This window comes from Orbicella franksi, chromosome 7, assembly GCF_964199315.1.
Source record: "Orbicella franksi chromosome 7, jaOrbFran1.1, whole genome shotgun sequence".
Classification (NCBI taxonomy): domain Eukaryota; kingdom Metazoa; phylum Cnidaria; class Anthozoa; order Scleractinia; family Merulinidae; genus Orbicella; species Orbicella franksi.
The window spans coordinates 21593825-21611787 of NC_138151.1; the positions used below are offsets into that span (position 1 = coordinate 21593825).

The window sequence follows — 17963 nt, forward strand, 5'->3', positions numbered from 1 at the left end:
AGAACCATTGAAGAACTCTCACTGGAATTTGTTCCGCAGATTTTCGAACGCTATTTTCATAAATTTTCTGCTTAAAGCTAACCAGCAATTTGTAGAAATACCACCGACAACCTATATCTTCCAATCCCGCAGTATTTATAACATAACCGGCAAAGTTGTGTGATCCGGTCATGATCAAGAAGCGTTATACTGATATGTAAATAGATCGCAACTGTACGCCGCTAACCAACACTTATTTCTCTTTCGATTTACATGAAAGTCGAAGATTAATCCTCTAGAATTACATGATAACAGAATTGTTAGACTCACAGAGTTTTTCAAAGGTTTAGAAATCAGCAGTGTGACAAAGATTCTGTGCAATAGCGTCGAAAATATGACCGCGTAACATTATCTGCGGACCGCTTAGGGAACACACCCTTTTCGCTTATCCGACGAATTTCACTGCAAACTTTGAGAACAATTTACATTGGTTATTTGGAGTTACGACTTAAAACGTGTGACAATGTGAAATCGGTAATTGTATGAAATGTTTCCTTCCGCCTTGCTTCCCGCAGCTTCAAAAATACAGGTTCAAACAATACGATTTTCAATCGATCGAAGCCAATGTTTTGGAGGTCATCAAGTCTCGAAAACTGCAACACGTACGTCGCTCTTATAAACATGAAGCATTCAACTGAAAATAAAACACAAACTGGATTTAACAGAACCTTGACAAAATACATTCTCGGTAAGGACAAATGTAAACGGGCTATAAACACGCGTGGGAATCTTATGTTTAGTTGACGAAATTACCATCCAAAGCAGTCCTTGAGTTTTCTTTCCTGCTGTTCGTTTGCCTGCTCCTCCACTTCGTATCTAGCTTTCCATTCCTAATATACAAGCAGCTCGTCCGCAAAGACGTCTTCCCCGTCGTCGCTTGAAATATTGTAAACTGCTCTCAAAGCTCTAAGCAGTGAGTTCAGAGTTGTCGAACGTGCTCGATCGAAGTTTATTTCGGAGCCTTCCGAATCGAAACTTAACTCTGACTCCAGTGACGAAAAAGAAATGATTCTGAGACAAAACTTGGACGTTTTAGTCCCAAAATACATCGGAACGATTAGTTTTGCATTCTATTTTCTCGAGCAAATACAGTGAGTTGACTGAGGCGCTATTGTGTTTGGTTCCTGGCTAGACGTCATCAGGTACCGCCGCCCCAGACTCCCTAAAACGCGGTCGTGAAACACTTAATCGCGACTTTGAAAGGGCATAGAAAATCGAGGATTCAACCAAATTCAAAAATTTCTTCGCCCAAATGCTTCAAATAAAGTCTAGATTTGTTTTAGCGAAAAAAAAGTTTGGGGGTTAGGTGCACTTTAAATTATATGACTTGTGTGACTACTTTGCTAGCCCTTTACTCGTGGGAAACACCAATTAAATTTAATCATGACTTTTAAGAAAGAAAGCTGTTGTTAATAGTGTTATTATCGTGTCATTCATATCGCTCATGCCCATACATATCCCGAAGAAAGTTCTACAAAGATTAAGACCATTACGTCATCGGAGATTTGTCAATGGCTAGCACTGATGGTGCAATAATACAGTTTGTGTTGATCAAGTGATGTGATGTCTACAGTAAGAAAAGAATCATCAATAACTGCTTTGGAATGTGCACTGCGTTCCGACGGTAGTGCTAAGCAAACAGTTAAATTTTAAAAGCGCGGTTATAAGATCTAACAGATCTTCTTGTCGTTTTGTATGCGACCAGAGCCAAGCTTTCACTCGGCAAAATTTTGAGTCACGCAACCTGTGATGTTTACTCGCCAAAAGCTGTTGAAACATTAATAAATCTCATCTCCGATACTGACTTTCGCGGGAAAACAATTAAAAACCCAGCGTTCGTCAAAAATTATATTTTTTCAGCAGAAATTTCGCTCGGAACATATACATATTTATATTCGTTTGAATCATCGATGAAATGACCTTTTTCGGATATTTTTTCCTTCGGGGTCAACAAAAACCTCCGATTACAAAATCACGCCGAACCCACACGTTGCAAAAAAATCTCTTCGAAACCCTGATTTCGAAGCGATATATCACTTAAGCGTTAATAGCTACCACACATTGGCAGGCGGAAAATCTATTCCTTAACAATCCAGCTTTACCGTGTTAAAATTTCAGCGAAATCGAACAAAACCAGAATTAATTAGAATTTTTTTGTGACTTCACTCCCTAGACTTGACCTAACAAAGGAAGCCATGGTCGCCCATAGCAACCGAAAAACACGAACATAACAAAGCTGACGTTTCGGCCAAAAAACTCCAGAATTATCGGCTGAAAGCTTAAACTTGAATGGGAACATCTTTTTCGAACTTTTTTCAACTGATTTAGACGAAAGACTGGCCTCCGCAGACTACAAAAAAGACCAAGAGAAAAAACAGAACAAGACAGCAGAAAAAGCCGATAATATTAATTCATCGCGTGGCTTTCGGCACGAAAACGAAAATACAGCCTACTTCTGGATAAATTCAGTCTTAGAAGCCAGCAACTGGTCCCAAATTACTTTCTGTATCCTTACAAATGTCTTGACTTCTATCTCCGAAAGATTTGGCCCCAATTTTTGAGCAAATAAACATTTCGCCGCGGCGACCGCCATTACGGTGGCTTGCATACTAAATTAGCTAACTTAACAAAATTCTGCCGAGGGGGGGATATGACAAATTTGGTGAGAATCAAAAGTAACGCCAATTTTCTGTCACGTTTTCGATCTGTGGTCACTGAAGTGACCAAAATCGATACATCGGTCGGGATAGGGTTTTTTTTATATGACTTGTGTGACTACTTTGCTCGTGGAAAACACCAATCAAATTTAATCATGGCTTTTAAGAAAGAAAGCTGTTGTTAATAGTGTTATTATTGTGTCGTTCATATCGTTAATGCCCATACATATCCCGAAGAAAGTTCTAGATTAAGACCATTACGTCATCGGAGATTTGTCAACGGCTACCACTGATGGTGCAATAATACAGTTTGTGTCGATCAAGTGATGTGATGTCTACAGTAAGAAAAGAATCATCAATGACTGCCTTGGAATGTGCACTGCGTTCCGACGGTAGTGCTAAGCGAACCGTTTCATTTTTAAAGCGCGGTTATAAGATCTAACAGATCTTCTTGTAATTTCTTTAGGCTCATTTCAGTATTGCAAAATATGTTTTAAGCTCTCTGAGTATTGACTCTGGAGGGACAAAGTGTTTGAAATATTCCGTGAACATGTTGCTTACTTGCACTCTATATTATGACGCCCGGCCCGGCTATTTGATTAGCTCGATTAGAACTGTTTGCAAGTACCGAAAATGTAGCTTCTTGACAGGTCTAATTACCTCATTGACTGATTTGTTACAGGCTTATCACCAAGGGCGGATAGGCACATCAAAAACAAAGTTTACAGGCTCCCCTGTTCCCGCGCCGATCGCTTTGCTCTACGAATTCTTCTCTTTCGCGCTCACCGAAATTTTTTTCCGTCCTCGCCGGTAGCCTGTTCGCAGGCTAGTGAACTTCCGGTGTTACTTTATTCTAACAGTAGTTAATCAACGAGTGGTAACGTAACGATCAAATTATACAAATAAACTTGACCCTCTTTGCACGCTGAGAGTTCATCAGAACTCATGCAGAGAGAAACCGAGTTTCCAAGTCGGTCTAACTCCCAGTGACACTGAAGGCTCACAATTTGCATTGAGTAACACAAAATAACCACGTTTTCTTGTTCTCAAATTCGCTGAACAATTACAACAATCGATCGATTCTGAGCCACATTAAATTTCCACAACTTTAAGGTGGCTCTGAATTCTACGTACAGATTTTTTTCAAACTTTGCCAAAAGTTGCGTCTTATCATGTTAATTAAAATTTGAATTATAAACCCCCAAAGCTGTAATTGAGGGTGTTTTCAGCGGGTCAATTGTTGCCATGGTAACCTATTGTGTCACGAAAATGATAACAACGTGTTCACCAATGATTGAGCACTGTTTTGATACGATGATTGTAGTATCAAGTAATAAAGAGTGGTTATAACGACCCATCAAAATTTAAGTGCTGGAAACTGTTTTGTGCCACCTTAAAAACAGGAAATAATAAAAGTCGGTGACCAAGATGAGACCACCGCAATGAGAAAATAGCCAAGCAAATTTTCTGGCTTTATAAATTGACCCTGGGAAGGTTTGCTAATAGCAATTAGCTACGTGAGTGAGTTAAAGTGACAAGGTGACTTGGCTCCTTGATATTACAAGCTTGAGCTAATATTAAATAATTTAATTAATATTAGTTAATTCAATCACTATTAATTAGATAATTTGTAACAGTATGCTTCAACACTATGTTATATAGTGGGATTTACTTTCGGGTATCCGCTTACCGGAGTTTAAAAACAAAGGAAAAGTCTATATCGTAAGCCCTCAAAGTGCCCGCGGTCTCTAACGGGAATCTCCGCATACGGCAATGAATAAATACAGAGTTAGTATGGGAGTTCAAACGGTATTTTGTGAGGGCAGTCGTATTTAGAGCTGTCCGCTTAGTTAGTCAGAGTAATGTTGTCGTCTGTGTGCTGAGATATAATCCAATGATAACCCCTGTTAGTATAAATATACTAGCGTTCTATCACGAATGCCGTTCTCTGATTAGCTACGCTACTCACTATCTGTTCTGTGATAGATAGTAAGTAGCGTAGCAGCGTGCCCTTGATAACAAAATGACGGCCGCCTCTTGGCGTTTTTGAAGTGTCTGTGAAGAGGATTTAGATTAAGTTTTGAACGAATAGTAGATTTATACTAAAACAATTAGGTCAATTAGATTATTCGCTGTCGATTCCTATCGCGCCATAGAAATCTCGAGCTCATAATCTAATTGTTTAATAGAATCCCTGGAGCTGGATGGAGAGCAGCCTTTCAAAAATATTATTCAAACAGGGAAGGATCAGACTCGTGGCGCAATTTATTCAATTCCCTGTCAAGGATCTGACAAATGCTACATCGGGGAAACGAAACGAAAATTTTCCACCCGGCTCAAAGAACATCAAAAAGCGGTTGTAAACAAACACTCGCACAAGTCAGCTTTAGCGGAACATTGTTTACCCTCTGGCCACACCATCTCCTGGGAATCTTCAAAGATTTTACGTACAAGCACAAATTGGCGCAACAGACGTATTTTAGAAGCATGGGAAATTAACACTTGTAGGAATCCGCTAAAGCGTGGTGATGGCATGCAATTGCCGCACGAATTTTTAAATTTAGCCCTAAGGGACAGAACATAATTAGCTCCGATTTGCCGATTTACATAGTATAAGAACATGCCTTTTTAACAAATTCCTTGTCACTTTCCCCCGATGAAGGCTGAAGTTTTAGCCGAAACGTTGGGACTTTTACAAAAAATTTTTACTAACATTTTTACATTTTTTAAACCAGAGTAACGTTTTCCAATCAGGGAAGGACAGTTACTGGATTGTAGTCTTGGCCCCAGGCATGCGCAAATTAACTTAGTTTCAATGTGAAGAAAACTAAATATTTCATTATTGCCACTCAATACAATATGGCTCATTTAGATCATCAACCTGATGCGAGAATAAATGAACATTTTGTAGATAAAGTCAAAACCCACAGATACCTAGGGGTCGAAATCGATGACACTCTAACGTGACAAAAAGAGTCAGCTTGCCTGGCAATTCTGAAGCGGACTATAGAGCCTTAGTACTGCGGGGTACCTTAATTAACATGTACAACGCCCTTGTTGTCCCATATAGTACTAGTATTAGTACTAGTACTAGTACTTGTACTACTATTAGTATAGATCACTTTCGATATGTTAAAATTCAGCTTGGCAGCGAGGCCTAAAGGACACAAACAAAGGAAATTGAAGGCCATGTTTATTCATTTCTTTTGTTTGTGTCCTCTAGGTCTCACAATTAAGCTGAATTTTAACATTTCGATAGTGGCCTATTAGTACTAGTACTAGTACTAGTATTCGCACTAGTATTAGTATTAGTATTAGTGATAGTGTTAGTGTTAGTGTTAGTGCTAGTGTTAGTATTAGTACCGTGTATAAATAAAGCTTATGTATGTATGTATGTATGTATGTGTGTATGTATGTCTGTTTCGTCGTCCTTTTTAAATAGAAGAGTAACCTGTCCCATCTTCCAGCGTGAAGGATGACGCCCCTGTAGAATTGCAGTGTTAAGAATTTTCGTGACTGGCACATTTATGACCCACGAAGATTCTTTTATTAAGCACGAGGAAGGATATCGTGAACACACACATTTCGCACGTTAATATTTGACAACAATTCTTCTATTTGCGTCTTATTTGTAAGATGAAAACTAAGACGATTTTTCTCTTGGTTCAGGCCATTGTTCATTAGAATGGCTTTTATGCTTGGGTGGTTGCCAAAATGCTTTCCGGAGTCATGCTCTTCTAATTCCCCGTCCACCGTCACTAAATAGCTCTGCTATTCGGTGTTTGTCGGTAAAAACAGTGTCTTTTTCAATGGGCGTTATGTCATTCGCTTGTTTAGAGTTCCTAGAGTGTAAGAAGAGCTGGTATGTCGTCCAAAACACCTGCCTGCGTCTTTTTGTAAAAGAATTCTCTTATGGCTTTGCGCCTTAATGAAGCGCAGATATTTCTTTGTGTTTTGTATAGCTGATAATTATGATCCGTCCTGTCCTTTGTGAATATTTTCCAGGCCTATTTCTGTAGCGTATCGCCTTGCGCCATTCCTCTGTCATTTAGGAGACTTGATTGCTCCGCACCTGAAATTGTTTCAATGGAGCATGCTCTTTAAGCACCTCCGTAAAAAGTGTTTCTAACACAAAAAGTTTGTCGTCTACGTCTCCAAAGATATCTATGACACCAAAAGGAACAGTTTGCAAATCAGCTAACAATATATCACGATCAAAATACCTTAGACTGCGGAAACACAGCTTTCTCGATTTCATTTTTCAACAACAACAACAAACAACATAATGACCTCTTGATGAAAATAATATTTGCAGTTATGTTAGTTACCAAACAAAATGATTACAAATTCGATTCTTTCCTATCTTCGCGATAGCCATTTCATTTTCAAAAGATTATAATTTGCTGAGTCGACTTAATTTACAAACATTAAAATTTAATAAAACTTCCGCGCAAACCAGCAGGTCTCAGGTAACCATCCAACCCACAGTTATGAAGAAGTACGATGACACCTTCGTTCTGGTAATATATAATCGTCTTCTGATTCACTTCTCTGCAAGTCGAGACCACTTGAACATCACCAAAAACGTATACGTAATAGACCTCTTTAGCTTGGGCGGTTTATTTCCCATTATAGACCACGTGATATTCTCTAGAGAATTTTCTTTTATCCATCTTAAAATTATTCATTCATACACATGCGAGTATTTAAAAATTTAAAAGAGAGAATTGTCAAGAGTATCATCACGTTGTCTGCAATGAGAAAACAAACTGCCCAAGCTAAAGAGGTGCGTTGATCATGAGTCGTAAGTCAACAAAGGATTATATTCATCAAGTAATCCCTGAGGAATCATCAAAACACACGACAAAAATATATTAGCTTACAAAATCCGACCGGTAGAACCCTTGACCCATCACATAACATTTTAAAATAGATAATACGTTATTACTGACAACCAATACATAACTAAGTGTACTACGTAGAGTGTCTTGGAACCAAAACCAACCCAATTACAGTACCCTATAACAGCTGCAACAGACAAGAACAAAATGAACCAATGAGGACTCGTAGCAAATGCGCATACCTGATGAAAAGCGCGGGAAAAGTGCATACCGAGTCGAAATAAGTTTAGGTTTCTATCTGATTAGTTGATTAAGAGGCGCTAAAGTATTGTAAACCAATCACACAACGTAGTAAAGCTGCACCAAAGCAAATCAAAATTACTTGCCACAGTAAATTGAAAACTACTCTCATTTATCGATTGAGTAGATGTATCAAACACTCCAGACAGTGTTTCACCACATTTCGCTTGGAAGTTAGTCAGAAATACTCCGCTGCGTGTCGTATTTTCGACTCTCTTCGCAGTGTGTGGAATTAAGATAAAACGCGGCCTCTTGTGATTGATATGTTACGTACTAGCTGTAATCCTTTTTTAACACTGCTCAAAAATTTTCTTTCTTCGCAGAAATACCAGTTATCAGCCCATCGTTAATAAACGGAAGTTACATTGAGGGATCTTCAGTCAATATCAGTTGTACAGCGACTGGAAAACCAGACCCGGAAGTATCATGGATACGAAATGGACAAACTAAAATTACCGGAAGGAAAACAGCGTATTTGGCCTTCGACCAAATAAAGAGAACAGATGATGGACTGTATACATGTACTGCTAACAACTCAGCAGGAACACAATCTCACAAAGAGATCTTGGTGGTTCGTTGTGAGTCTGAGCTATTACTACATCTTCAGTATTCACATCTTTAGATCAATCTTTTGACTTAGCTGTTTTAAAAGGCACACGTAACTTTAATGTATCTTGCGGACTTTCTCAATTAGATATCGAAGAGATGCTTTAAAATTTAGGGTGGAGTCCTTTTGCCTTAGGTCTGAAGCGAACCTTTTCCTTTTTTCTTCCACAGACCCAGCAGAAATAGTCAGTGTTACTTCATCAGCTGCAAAGTCTTGGATTGGTCAGACAGTGACGTTGAATTGTGTGTCAGATGGTGTTCCAACACCAACACTCACCTGGTACAAACCTGATGGAAATGAATTAAAGACAGTCACAGCTAAAGAAAGTACATTGGAGGTGTCCTTAAATGATGAAAAAAAATTTGGTGAATACAAGTGTGTCGCTCACAACGGCCTTGATCCTTTAAAAGACGTCTCGCTTACTCTGGCACAAATACGTATGTTTATGCTTAACAAAGTATTTGAGCTTACTAGTCCAGCTATTTAAAAGCCCCTTTCTCTTATCATCTAAAAGTTAACCACTTCAGTTAAGTGCTGTAGAAAGTAATAATGCTGAACTGACGTTTCGATTACATATTTTGGTTTTATAACATGTTGTCAACTTCATTTCAGTACAAAGAGAGATATAATGATTCAAATCAAATTTCTTCTTTTGATTTCATTAGAAGAACCAGGATCCCCGGTCATCATATCTTCAGCCCCAGACATTCAAGCCACTTCACTAACAGTAAAATGGACTGCACCAACTGATGATGGAGGGATTCCTGTCACAGCATACCGAGTGGTCATACTAAAGGGTAGCACTGAGATAACGAATGAGAATTTAACTGACCCTGGAATAACCAGTCAGTCTGTTGGAGATTTGGAGAGAGATACCGAGTACAACGTGGAGGTGTTTGCCAGAAATGCTGTCTTTGAAGGTGCACCTGGGCAAAAGACTATCAGGACAAAGGCTATCGGTAAGATATCCAGAAGCTTTCCGTAATTGAATGTTCAACCTTGATGATGGCAAGATGTCACTTAAACTACTATTTCGGAACAAATCATGGGGGAAACATTACAAATTTTATCCGACTATTAGCAAACAGTATCTTGAATATTATTATCCTCAGGAATTCCCGAAACACCAGACATCATAGACGTGCCCGCCGAGATACACAGCGATGAAGTGGTCTTAAAATGGACAACACCAAGTAGCAATGGAGCGGACATCACACAATACACTGTGTATATTAGAAGCGTTACAAGTAACGATACCCTAGGAGGCTGGAGAAAGCTTGAAGTCATTTATGATGTCTCTATCCATGCTTACGTCGTCACACTCAGAAAAGGCCAACAGTATGACTTAGTGGTGACTGCAACCAACAAATATGGAGAAAGTTTGAAAGAAAAAAACAACATAAAGAGGATCAGAGTTTTAGGAGGTACAATAACAACAAAATACAAATTATTTAACTAGTTTTTGATCTACAAATTTCTTTTCTTTAAAACAAATGAGTAACTTTGTACAGTAAATAGATTTATCTGAATCCTTACCGAATAGTGAGTATTATTATCTTCGAGTACTGTTTTTAGTGTGAATCCTAATTCTGTCTTCTTTCCTGTTATTGTAGAGTCCACTAGATCCACTGCGAACCAGAATCAAACAGGTAATGAGACAATTCGGTGTGTACCTGCATAACTGAACACGTGTTCGTATTTCTAACGTTTATTATGAATATTATCAGTTGTTAGGTGCGACAGAGAATTGGAGATTCTTCATGCTGTTTATCTCAGTGTCATAATCCTATTGGTGATAATCATAGTCGTTATTGGTGTTATCCACTGGAGAATACGTCGAGGTCCAGGTAATCGTATCACATGCGTTACTAAAATTCAAATTAACAAAGTTATCGAGTCGTCCAAGCGGAATTACCCTCAATTCCTCATACTTGAATAAATTAGCCGTTACTTATGTCTGAAATGGCCCCTACTGGATACTTTTCCTATCCTATTCTGCTGTTCAAATCGTGAAATTTCCTCCCCATTTATACACCCTCATCCTGATATGTAGCCCTTCTGGGCAGAGTCTTCCCGTAAGTCCATCCTAAGGAGAACCTTCCAGAGTCCATGTCAAGTTGGCCTCTGGCCGATCCAAGCGTGCAACGGAAAAAGTCGCGGTTGTCTGGGATACGAGCGTATCTAAAATGTGTCCGATTCTCTTAGTCATGCTGTTTCTTAATATAGTCAAAAGTCATAAAAAGAGATCCCTTATGAAGGCATCGTGGCATGATACTTTTTTAAAGCAGTCCATTTCGTTTCGTTATATATTTTGTCATTCTCATATTTTCTTGTTTTTCAGACATCCTTAAGTGTGGACAGCGGTGAGTACAACAATCAAAGTTCAGTTGCGAAAAATCTCAAATGTTTTTATAGTTTATCCTTTGCCTTAGGGAAGGTTTTAAGAGGCCCTGCGCCTAAGAAACGACCGATGATTTCCGGCTAAAAAATAAAATCGGCCGATTTTTATCTCCCAAGTAGAGGTTACCGAATACTATTTAAAAATGAATTTCTTTTGTTTCAGTTTCGCTTTAAACCAAAAATATCGAGCCGCAAACTTTTTCCGTCTGATAGCAGCAAAATCAGGCCGAAAATAAGGCCCCACAAAATACTGTTCAGAAATTACTATCGCAACGCAAAATAATGAGAAAACTACACAGTGTTGAAGAAAAAGGCCTTTTAATGCAATATCATTCGATAAACATCAAAAAACTGCCGAAGCGATTAAAAAATAAAGTTTCAAATGTTGCATACTAAATTAGATGGAGCGTTGGAGCTGATTTTAAAATAATTATTTCTCAAAAGTCCAACACTGTTGAAAGCAATCACAGTGATGAATTAGACATTGGAGGGATACACATCACGTTTCTGGAAAAACGTTTTTCGACCAAAGTATATTGACCTTGTACAAAGCGTTCAAAGTTACCGTGTTTACCGTTATCCTGCTACTTCGGCGAAACACTTTTCTTTTGCCAATACGGCCGTGGATAGCGTGTTAAACGCCACTTTAAACCTTGCTAGGCATTCAAAGACCATCCTGAGTAGAAGGATGTAGAATTGAAAGAGAAAGGAAGATGAAAAATACGCAGAAAAAGAAAATAACTCGAAATTACCGTCTGCTAACGAAAGTTGAATCTGGAAAATGTCGTCGTGTGACAGCGGCCATTGACGTCATTTGTCACGTCAAGTCGCAAGAGCGTGGGAAAACGAGTCTGCAATGTCCTTCGGGCGGTCAGCGGCTAGGGATCCAGTCGTGACCCCATAACTCAGATCACGCTGCGGCCAAAACGGTGTGGCGGTTGGGGAAGTTTTTCTTTTTGAGTGACCATCATTGGTGAAAAATAACATAACATTGTTCCACTAAACGTTTTCTGGCCGGGAAAAATTGTTTCCCTATTTGTGCATTCGTTTGGATTCCGCCGCTATTTGTACAAATGACGTCAATGGCCGCTGTCACGCGACGACATTTTCCAGATTCAACTTTCGTTAGCAGATGGTAATTTCGAGTTATTTTCTTTTTCTGCGTATTTTTCATCTTCCTGTCTCTTTCAATTCTACGTCCTTCTACTCAGGATGGTCTTTGAATGCCTAGCAAGGTTTAAAGTGGCGTTTAACACGCTATCCACGGCCGTATTGGCAAAAGAGAAGTGTTTCGCCGAAGTAGCAGGATAACGGGAAACACGGTAACTTTGAACGCTTTGTACAAGGTCAATATACTTTGGCCGAAAAATGTTTTTCCAGAGATGTGATGTGTATCCCTCCGATGTCTAATTCGTCACTGTGATTACTTTCAACAGCGTTGAACTTTTGAGAAATAATTATTTTAAAATCAGCTCCAACGCTCCATCTAATTTAGTATGCAACATTTGAAACTTTATTTTTTAATCGCTTCGGCAGTTTTTTGATGTTTATCGAATGATATTGCATTAAAAGGCCTTTTTCTTCAACACTGTGTAGTTTTCTCATTATTTTGCGTTGCGATAGTAATTTCTGAACAGTATTTTGCGGGGCCTTATTTTCGGCCTGATTTTGCTGCTATCAGACGGAAAAAGTTTGCGGCTCGATATTTTTGGTTTAAAGCTAAACTGAAACAAAAGAAATTCATTTTTAAATAGTATTCGGTAACCTCTACTTGGGAGATAAAAATCGGCCGATTTTATTTTTTAGCCGGAAATCATCGGTCGTTTCTTAGGCGCAGGGCCTCTTAATAAAACTACACATTTAGGAGGCAACAACAGTGCTTATTTCAAAGAGTTCTAAATAACATGTTTTGTAATTGCAGTATTAGCAGGTCTTCGTCACGTACGGATGTCATTCAGATGGTAAGTTCTTCCTTCCATTTCTCTTTTGGTATAGGCTCACGGAAAAACCTGTTTCTAGCAGAAACGGCAGGTTGGCATAGATAGAGGAAGGAAATTTTCTTTCTTATAAATAAAATGAATGCCTTCGAATATCCGGAGGGGGAACTGCCAAATAAAAAGGACGGGAGTGTTCGTTGTACCTTTGAGGGGTTGAAAAGGCAGTTGTGGTACCTTTTAGGATGTTCAGCCTCAAACGGTCCACAGCGGGAGCTTTCGCGGTATCTTATAGGATATTGAGCTGAAAGAAATATGACAGGAGATATTTGACAATCAGCTGATTTATGACAATGCTTTCGAAAACTTTACAAGTAAAAGATGTTCGAAGCAATCGTATCAATCGGTATTGAAAATCATGAAAGTATCAGTTAATGCATTGTTTTAGAATTGGTACCTCTTAGTGGTGAAAAAGGTTTCAAGCCAGGCCGACGAAACAGGAACTTGGTAACTCTTAGGGGTTCTTTTCAAAACTTCTGACGAGCAGCCCGGATAGAAGTTCCCCCCACCACGGATTCGAATCATTCGTAAACATTTGTGGCAGCTCCTATTACGTTGATGAGGTTAGTTTTGTCGTATCGCTTCATAACTTATTTTCTGTTCCTTTCAAGAGTCCTGTTGACCACCACGAAGCAGAAGTTCAGTCCACAGAAGCAAGTGACATTACCAGCACAACCTACGAGATTCCTAACAGTGGTGGAGACTACATGCCGCTTCATCCGTTAACAAGAAGCTGGGAGATCAGTCGAGAGCAAGTCGATATCATTAAAAAGATCGGAAAGGGGGCTTTCTCCCAAGTCGCTGAGGCAACAGCTAAGAACATCTATGGCAGCCAAGGGGTCATAACTGTGGCCGTGAAAATGTTGAAAGGTTATAGAAAACTTTTAGTTAAAGAGACAACATGCATTCTTCCGTTGTCAGAATTGAGTTAGGAAGCGTCCACACTTCGCCCGAGAAATTTGAATAGGCAGCTTTATTTCTAAGGTTAGGACTATAGTCCACATGTACTAATCCGTCACGATAACGGAGCTTTTCGAAAACGCTCTTCAAACCCGAGGAACTTAAAAATGAGCGGTGATTGTTCCTCTGGCGTAGTGTGGACAGAAAACATTTGATGCGTTTCCCGAGTAAAACCTCCGTTTTTAAATTCCTCCGGCGTAGTGTGGACGGAGCCTTATCGTTCGACTGGATTGATTTAAGTGATCGATTGATTATCAAAATAGATCGACTGATGGACTAATGGATTGATCGATCGATCGATAGTTCGATGGATCGATGGATCAATTAATTGATTGATTGATTCATTCATTCATTCATTCATTAATTGATTCAACAATTGATTCACTCATTCAATCATGCATGCATTCATGCATTCATCCATTCATCCATTCTTCCATTCTTTCATTCAGTCATTCGCCCATTCATCCATTCATCCATTCAGCCATTCCTCCATTCGTCCATTCGTCCACTCGTCCATTCCTCCATTCCTCCATTCGTCCATTCGTCCATTCGTCCATTCGTCCATTCGTCCAGTCGTCCATTCGTCCAGTCGTCCAGTCGTCCAGTCGTCCAGTCGTCCAGTCGTCCAGTCGTCCAGTCGTCCATTCGTCCATTGATCCATTCATTCATTTAAACAGGCTGACACGTTTGGTTAATTTGATTTGTCTGTAATAGAAAACGCTCCTGAGTCCGACAGGATGGACCTGCTGTCAGAACTTGAGGTGATGAAAAAACTGAAGCCTTATCCTCACGTGATCAAGCTGATAGGATGCGTTACTGAGTCCGGTAAAGGAAATGGTCTTAAGATATTATTTGTATACATTAATGTATGCGTTAACATCAATTTTTAGGAACGTGTGAACAAAATTCGCTCCTCCATTATTTTGAATGGCAACTTTATAAGTTTGTAGGAACGAGAGCCTGACTGCCAGATAAGCTCGTTGATTCACTGCACATTTGAGAATTGGCCTAAAATCTTCCTTGGCCTATTTATATTTGAAGTGCAATCAGTTCTGTGAAGAGTTTTAATACGGAAACGCTGAATGGGGAGGGCTTACATTTTTGGGGAGCCTTATAAGGGTAATCTTGCCTAAAAATAAGCAAACAGCTAGGCCTTTAACCAAGGAGGCTTGTAAGAGAGGAAGAAGGTTCATAACCGGAACTTTACGCTTTAAAATGAACTGCACGTACATATGCCCTTGTCTTTAAACTTCACATCAGTGCGAATTATATACTACCTCTATTCGTTAACGCTCCAGCCTAAAATTGAAGTTAAATCTTCTTTTTCTCGTCTCTGTATTCTTTTTGCACTTCACGTGATACGGTGTTTCTTTTTCTTTAGATCCGTTACTGGTCCTTATTGAGTATGTTCCGTACGGTGATCTGCTGGGTTATTTGAGGAAGAGTCGTGGCCTCAGTGACACGTATTTTAATAACCCGGATAGAAAGCCGGAAACCAACCTAACTTCAAAGCAGTTGATAAGGTTTGCATGGCAAATAGCTGACGGGATGGCTTATTTGTCTTCAAGGAAGGTGAAAGTCTATAAAAATTGCTATTCAATGACTGAAAGGTTATTTTCGAAGTAGAATATGACTTAACACAATTGCAGTAAAGCAGATCAACTAAAAATGACATCTATTTTAGATAATCCATCGTGACTTGAAGGCCAGAAATGTTCTTGTTGGTGAAGAAGAGAAATGTAAGGTGACAGATTTTGGGATGGCGAGGAATGTTCAGCAAGATGATATTTACACCAAACAAAGTCGAGTGAGTACATAAGCCTGACCGAATGAGACTACTGATAAACATCTGATAAATATCATAGGATAGCATAGAGACGTCTTGTTAAGTTATTTGTTTATCTTCCAGGGCCGGTTGCCTGTTAAGTGGACTGCTTATGAAGCTTTGTTACATGGAACATACACAACACAAAGTGACGTGTAAGTGCTAAACAACTTAACAACATTTGGTTTGGGCCGAGCATGGGTAGAGTATAGACGTGTTTTTGCTAGCTCCGCTCAAAATTCGTATATGGAGGCCTCTACATGGCAGAAAAAGGAGAAAAGTTCAGACGAAAAACTCATGTAGAGAGAACTGGGCCAACTTGGAGAAGTGTATCCAACTCGTCGGAAGAAGAATCCCTTTCACCGTTGGAGAAGAAAGCCAAAGTCAAGTTGCACATGTCTGACACGGTGCAATCGAGCGAAGAAGACGAAACCGCCGCTGCCGTGGAATTGGTTAATTCTGTAATGCCGAAGCTAGACCTTGTTCTGCAGAAGTTAGACAACATGGAAAAGAAATTGGACATCCTTGAGGGTTTTGTGAAAGTGGTCGATGGAAAGGTTAACAAGTTACAGGATAAAGCTGAGCAGTTTGAAAGCTTCAGCAGGGACGCCACAACAAAACTGAAGGTGTTAGATGAAGGAATGTCGTTCGCAAATACAGAGATAGAAAATTTAAAGAAGAAAGTAAAGCTTCTGGAACAAACTATCCAAGAAAATACAGTAAACACCGAAAACAAATTCAAGGGAAAGATCGAGGCCTTAAGAAACGAGAAGTTGTATATGGAGGTGTATCAAAGACGGGAAAACCTTCGCTTCTACGGCATTGCTGAATCTTTCCACCTCTCAGAAGAAAATGTCAAAGAGGTGTTAATTGGCTTTATACAGAAGGAACTTAACATCAGCGAGGCGGATTCTTTTGAGTATCAACGAGTGCACCGCATTGGCAAGCGCGATCCATCGCAAGAAAAACCAAGACCAATAATCGCACGTTTTTTGCGATACTCCGACAGAGAGCGAGTCATGTCAAGTGCAAGAAAGCTGAAAGGAACTGGTTTCGGAATATCGCCAGACCTTCCGAAAGAAATTGTGGACCGCAGAAAGGAATTAATGCCTAAGTTCAAAAAAGCAAAAGAAGACGGAAAATCGGCGTTTTTCAAAAGATCAGAGCCGGACAAACTTTTTATTGAGGGTATACGAATCTTCTAATTTCTTTGGAACATAAACTCTCTATCTAGGTATTCATAACATGTAAGCCTCATTCACACTTGTTCTTAAAAATGGAGCTGCATGCGTGTCATCTAGTTAGCGCAATGCGTGCAAGACCTATTCCATTAGTAGCGCAATTAACAGCTTTTATCGCTGGCTACTGTTTTACATACATGTTCAATTGTAGTTGTAGGTGTTATAAATGTCTTTCTTTTGTTTCTTTTTCCTTTTCAATATTAATTAGTTTTACCTTTTTCTTGTTCAAGAGGCATGCAAATTTTTTCATTAGCTCATCTACTAAAGATTACTATCTCATTCTCTGCAACTGCTCGCCTTTTCACTTAAATATGTCCTTAAAAAGTTACAAAACTTAATTTAAATTTTGGTATCCTATCCTTAAATGTTCGGGGGATAAGATCTTTTGATAAACGAAAAGCACTTTTTCATTGGTGTATGAAGGATAAAGCTGATATAATTTTTCTACAAGAGACCTACAGCACATCCGAGGTGGAAAACACCTGGAAATCCCAGTGGAGAGGAGACTTGTTTTTTTGTCATGGTTCTGAACACAGCAGAGGTGTCTTAACACTAGTCAAAGAAGGGCTTGACTGTAAATTTGAGGTATGTAAACAAGATAATCTAGGTCGGTATATCATTCTAAAAGGTCTTGTTCAAGGTCAATCTTTTTTATTTTTGAATATCTATGCGCCAAATAAGACCAACGAACAATGCATCTTTTACGACGAAATACAGAACGAATTCGACAAATTGGAAATTGACACTGATTGCAAAATAATAATAGGTGGTGACTTTAATGTTATCCGCGACCCAGATTTGGATGGATCGGGAGGATCTCCAAAATTGAAAGAATCGTCCAAAAAGATAGAAAATCTATGTTTTTCTCTTGATCTAATAGACATCTGGAGAATCAGAAACCCTAAATTAAAACGTTTCTCCTGGAGACAGAAAACTCCAATGATTCAACGGCGGTTAGATTATTGGTTGATATCAAATAATATACAGGAAGAAGTTGATAAGGTCGATATTATCCCTGCTATTAGATCTGACCATTCCGCCATTACGTTGTACATTAATGGTATAGAGAACTCAACCTATGGACCGTCTTTTTGGAAAT

The 17963-nt window shown here is 39.2% G+C and overlaps 2 protein-coding genes across 2 annotated transcripts in view; both read left to right on the plus strand.

Annotated features, from left to right (window-relative positions):
• LOC145492277 (uncharacterized) overlaps positions 1-17963 on the plus strand; it is an 83954-nt gene that overhangs the window by 55554 nt on the left and 10437 nt on the right. The window contains exons 3-15 of the mRNA XM_081471676.1: positions 8161-8415; positions 8615-8881; positions 9110-9403; positions 9557-9868; positions 10058-10093; positions 10172-10291; positions 10786-10807; positions 12766-12805; positions 13450-13708; positions 14513-14623; positions 15180-15370; positions 15483-15605; positions 15708-15778. Of these exons, the coding sequence (XP_081327802.1) occupies positions 8161-8415; positions 8615-8881; positions 9110-9403; positions 9557-9868; positions 10058-10093; positions 10172-10291; positions 10786-10807; positions 12766-12805; positions 13450-13708; positions 14513-14623; positions 15180-15370; positions 15483-15605; positions 15708-15778 (2101 nt within the window). The remainder of the gene's footprint in view (positions 1-8160; positions 8416-8614; positions 8882-9109; positions 9404-9556; positions 9869-10057; positions 10094-10171; positions 10292-10785; positions 10808-12765; positions 12806-13449; positions 13709-14512; positions 14624-15179; positions 15371-15482; positions 15606-15707; positions 15779-17963) is intronic.
• On the plus strand, positions 15796-17029 carry LOC145492407 (uncharacterized). The gene has a single exon (XM_081471857.1). It carries the CDS (start codon positions 15884-15886, stop codon positions 16826-16828), a length of 945 nt encoding a protein of 314 aa, XP_081327983.1. The 5' UTR covers positions 15796-15883; the 3' UTR covers positions 16829-17029.

What these genes read in the sequence shown, in the direction of transcription:
- LOC145492407 (XM_081471857.1), top strand. Translation starts at nt 15,884, where the DNA reads ATGGCAGAAAAAGGAGAAAAGTTCAGACGAAAAACTCATGTAGAGAGA.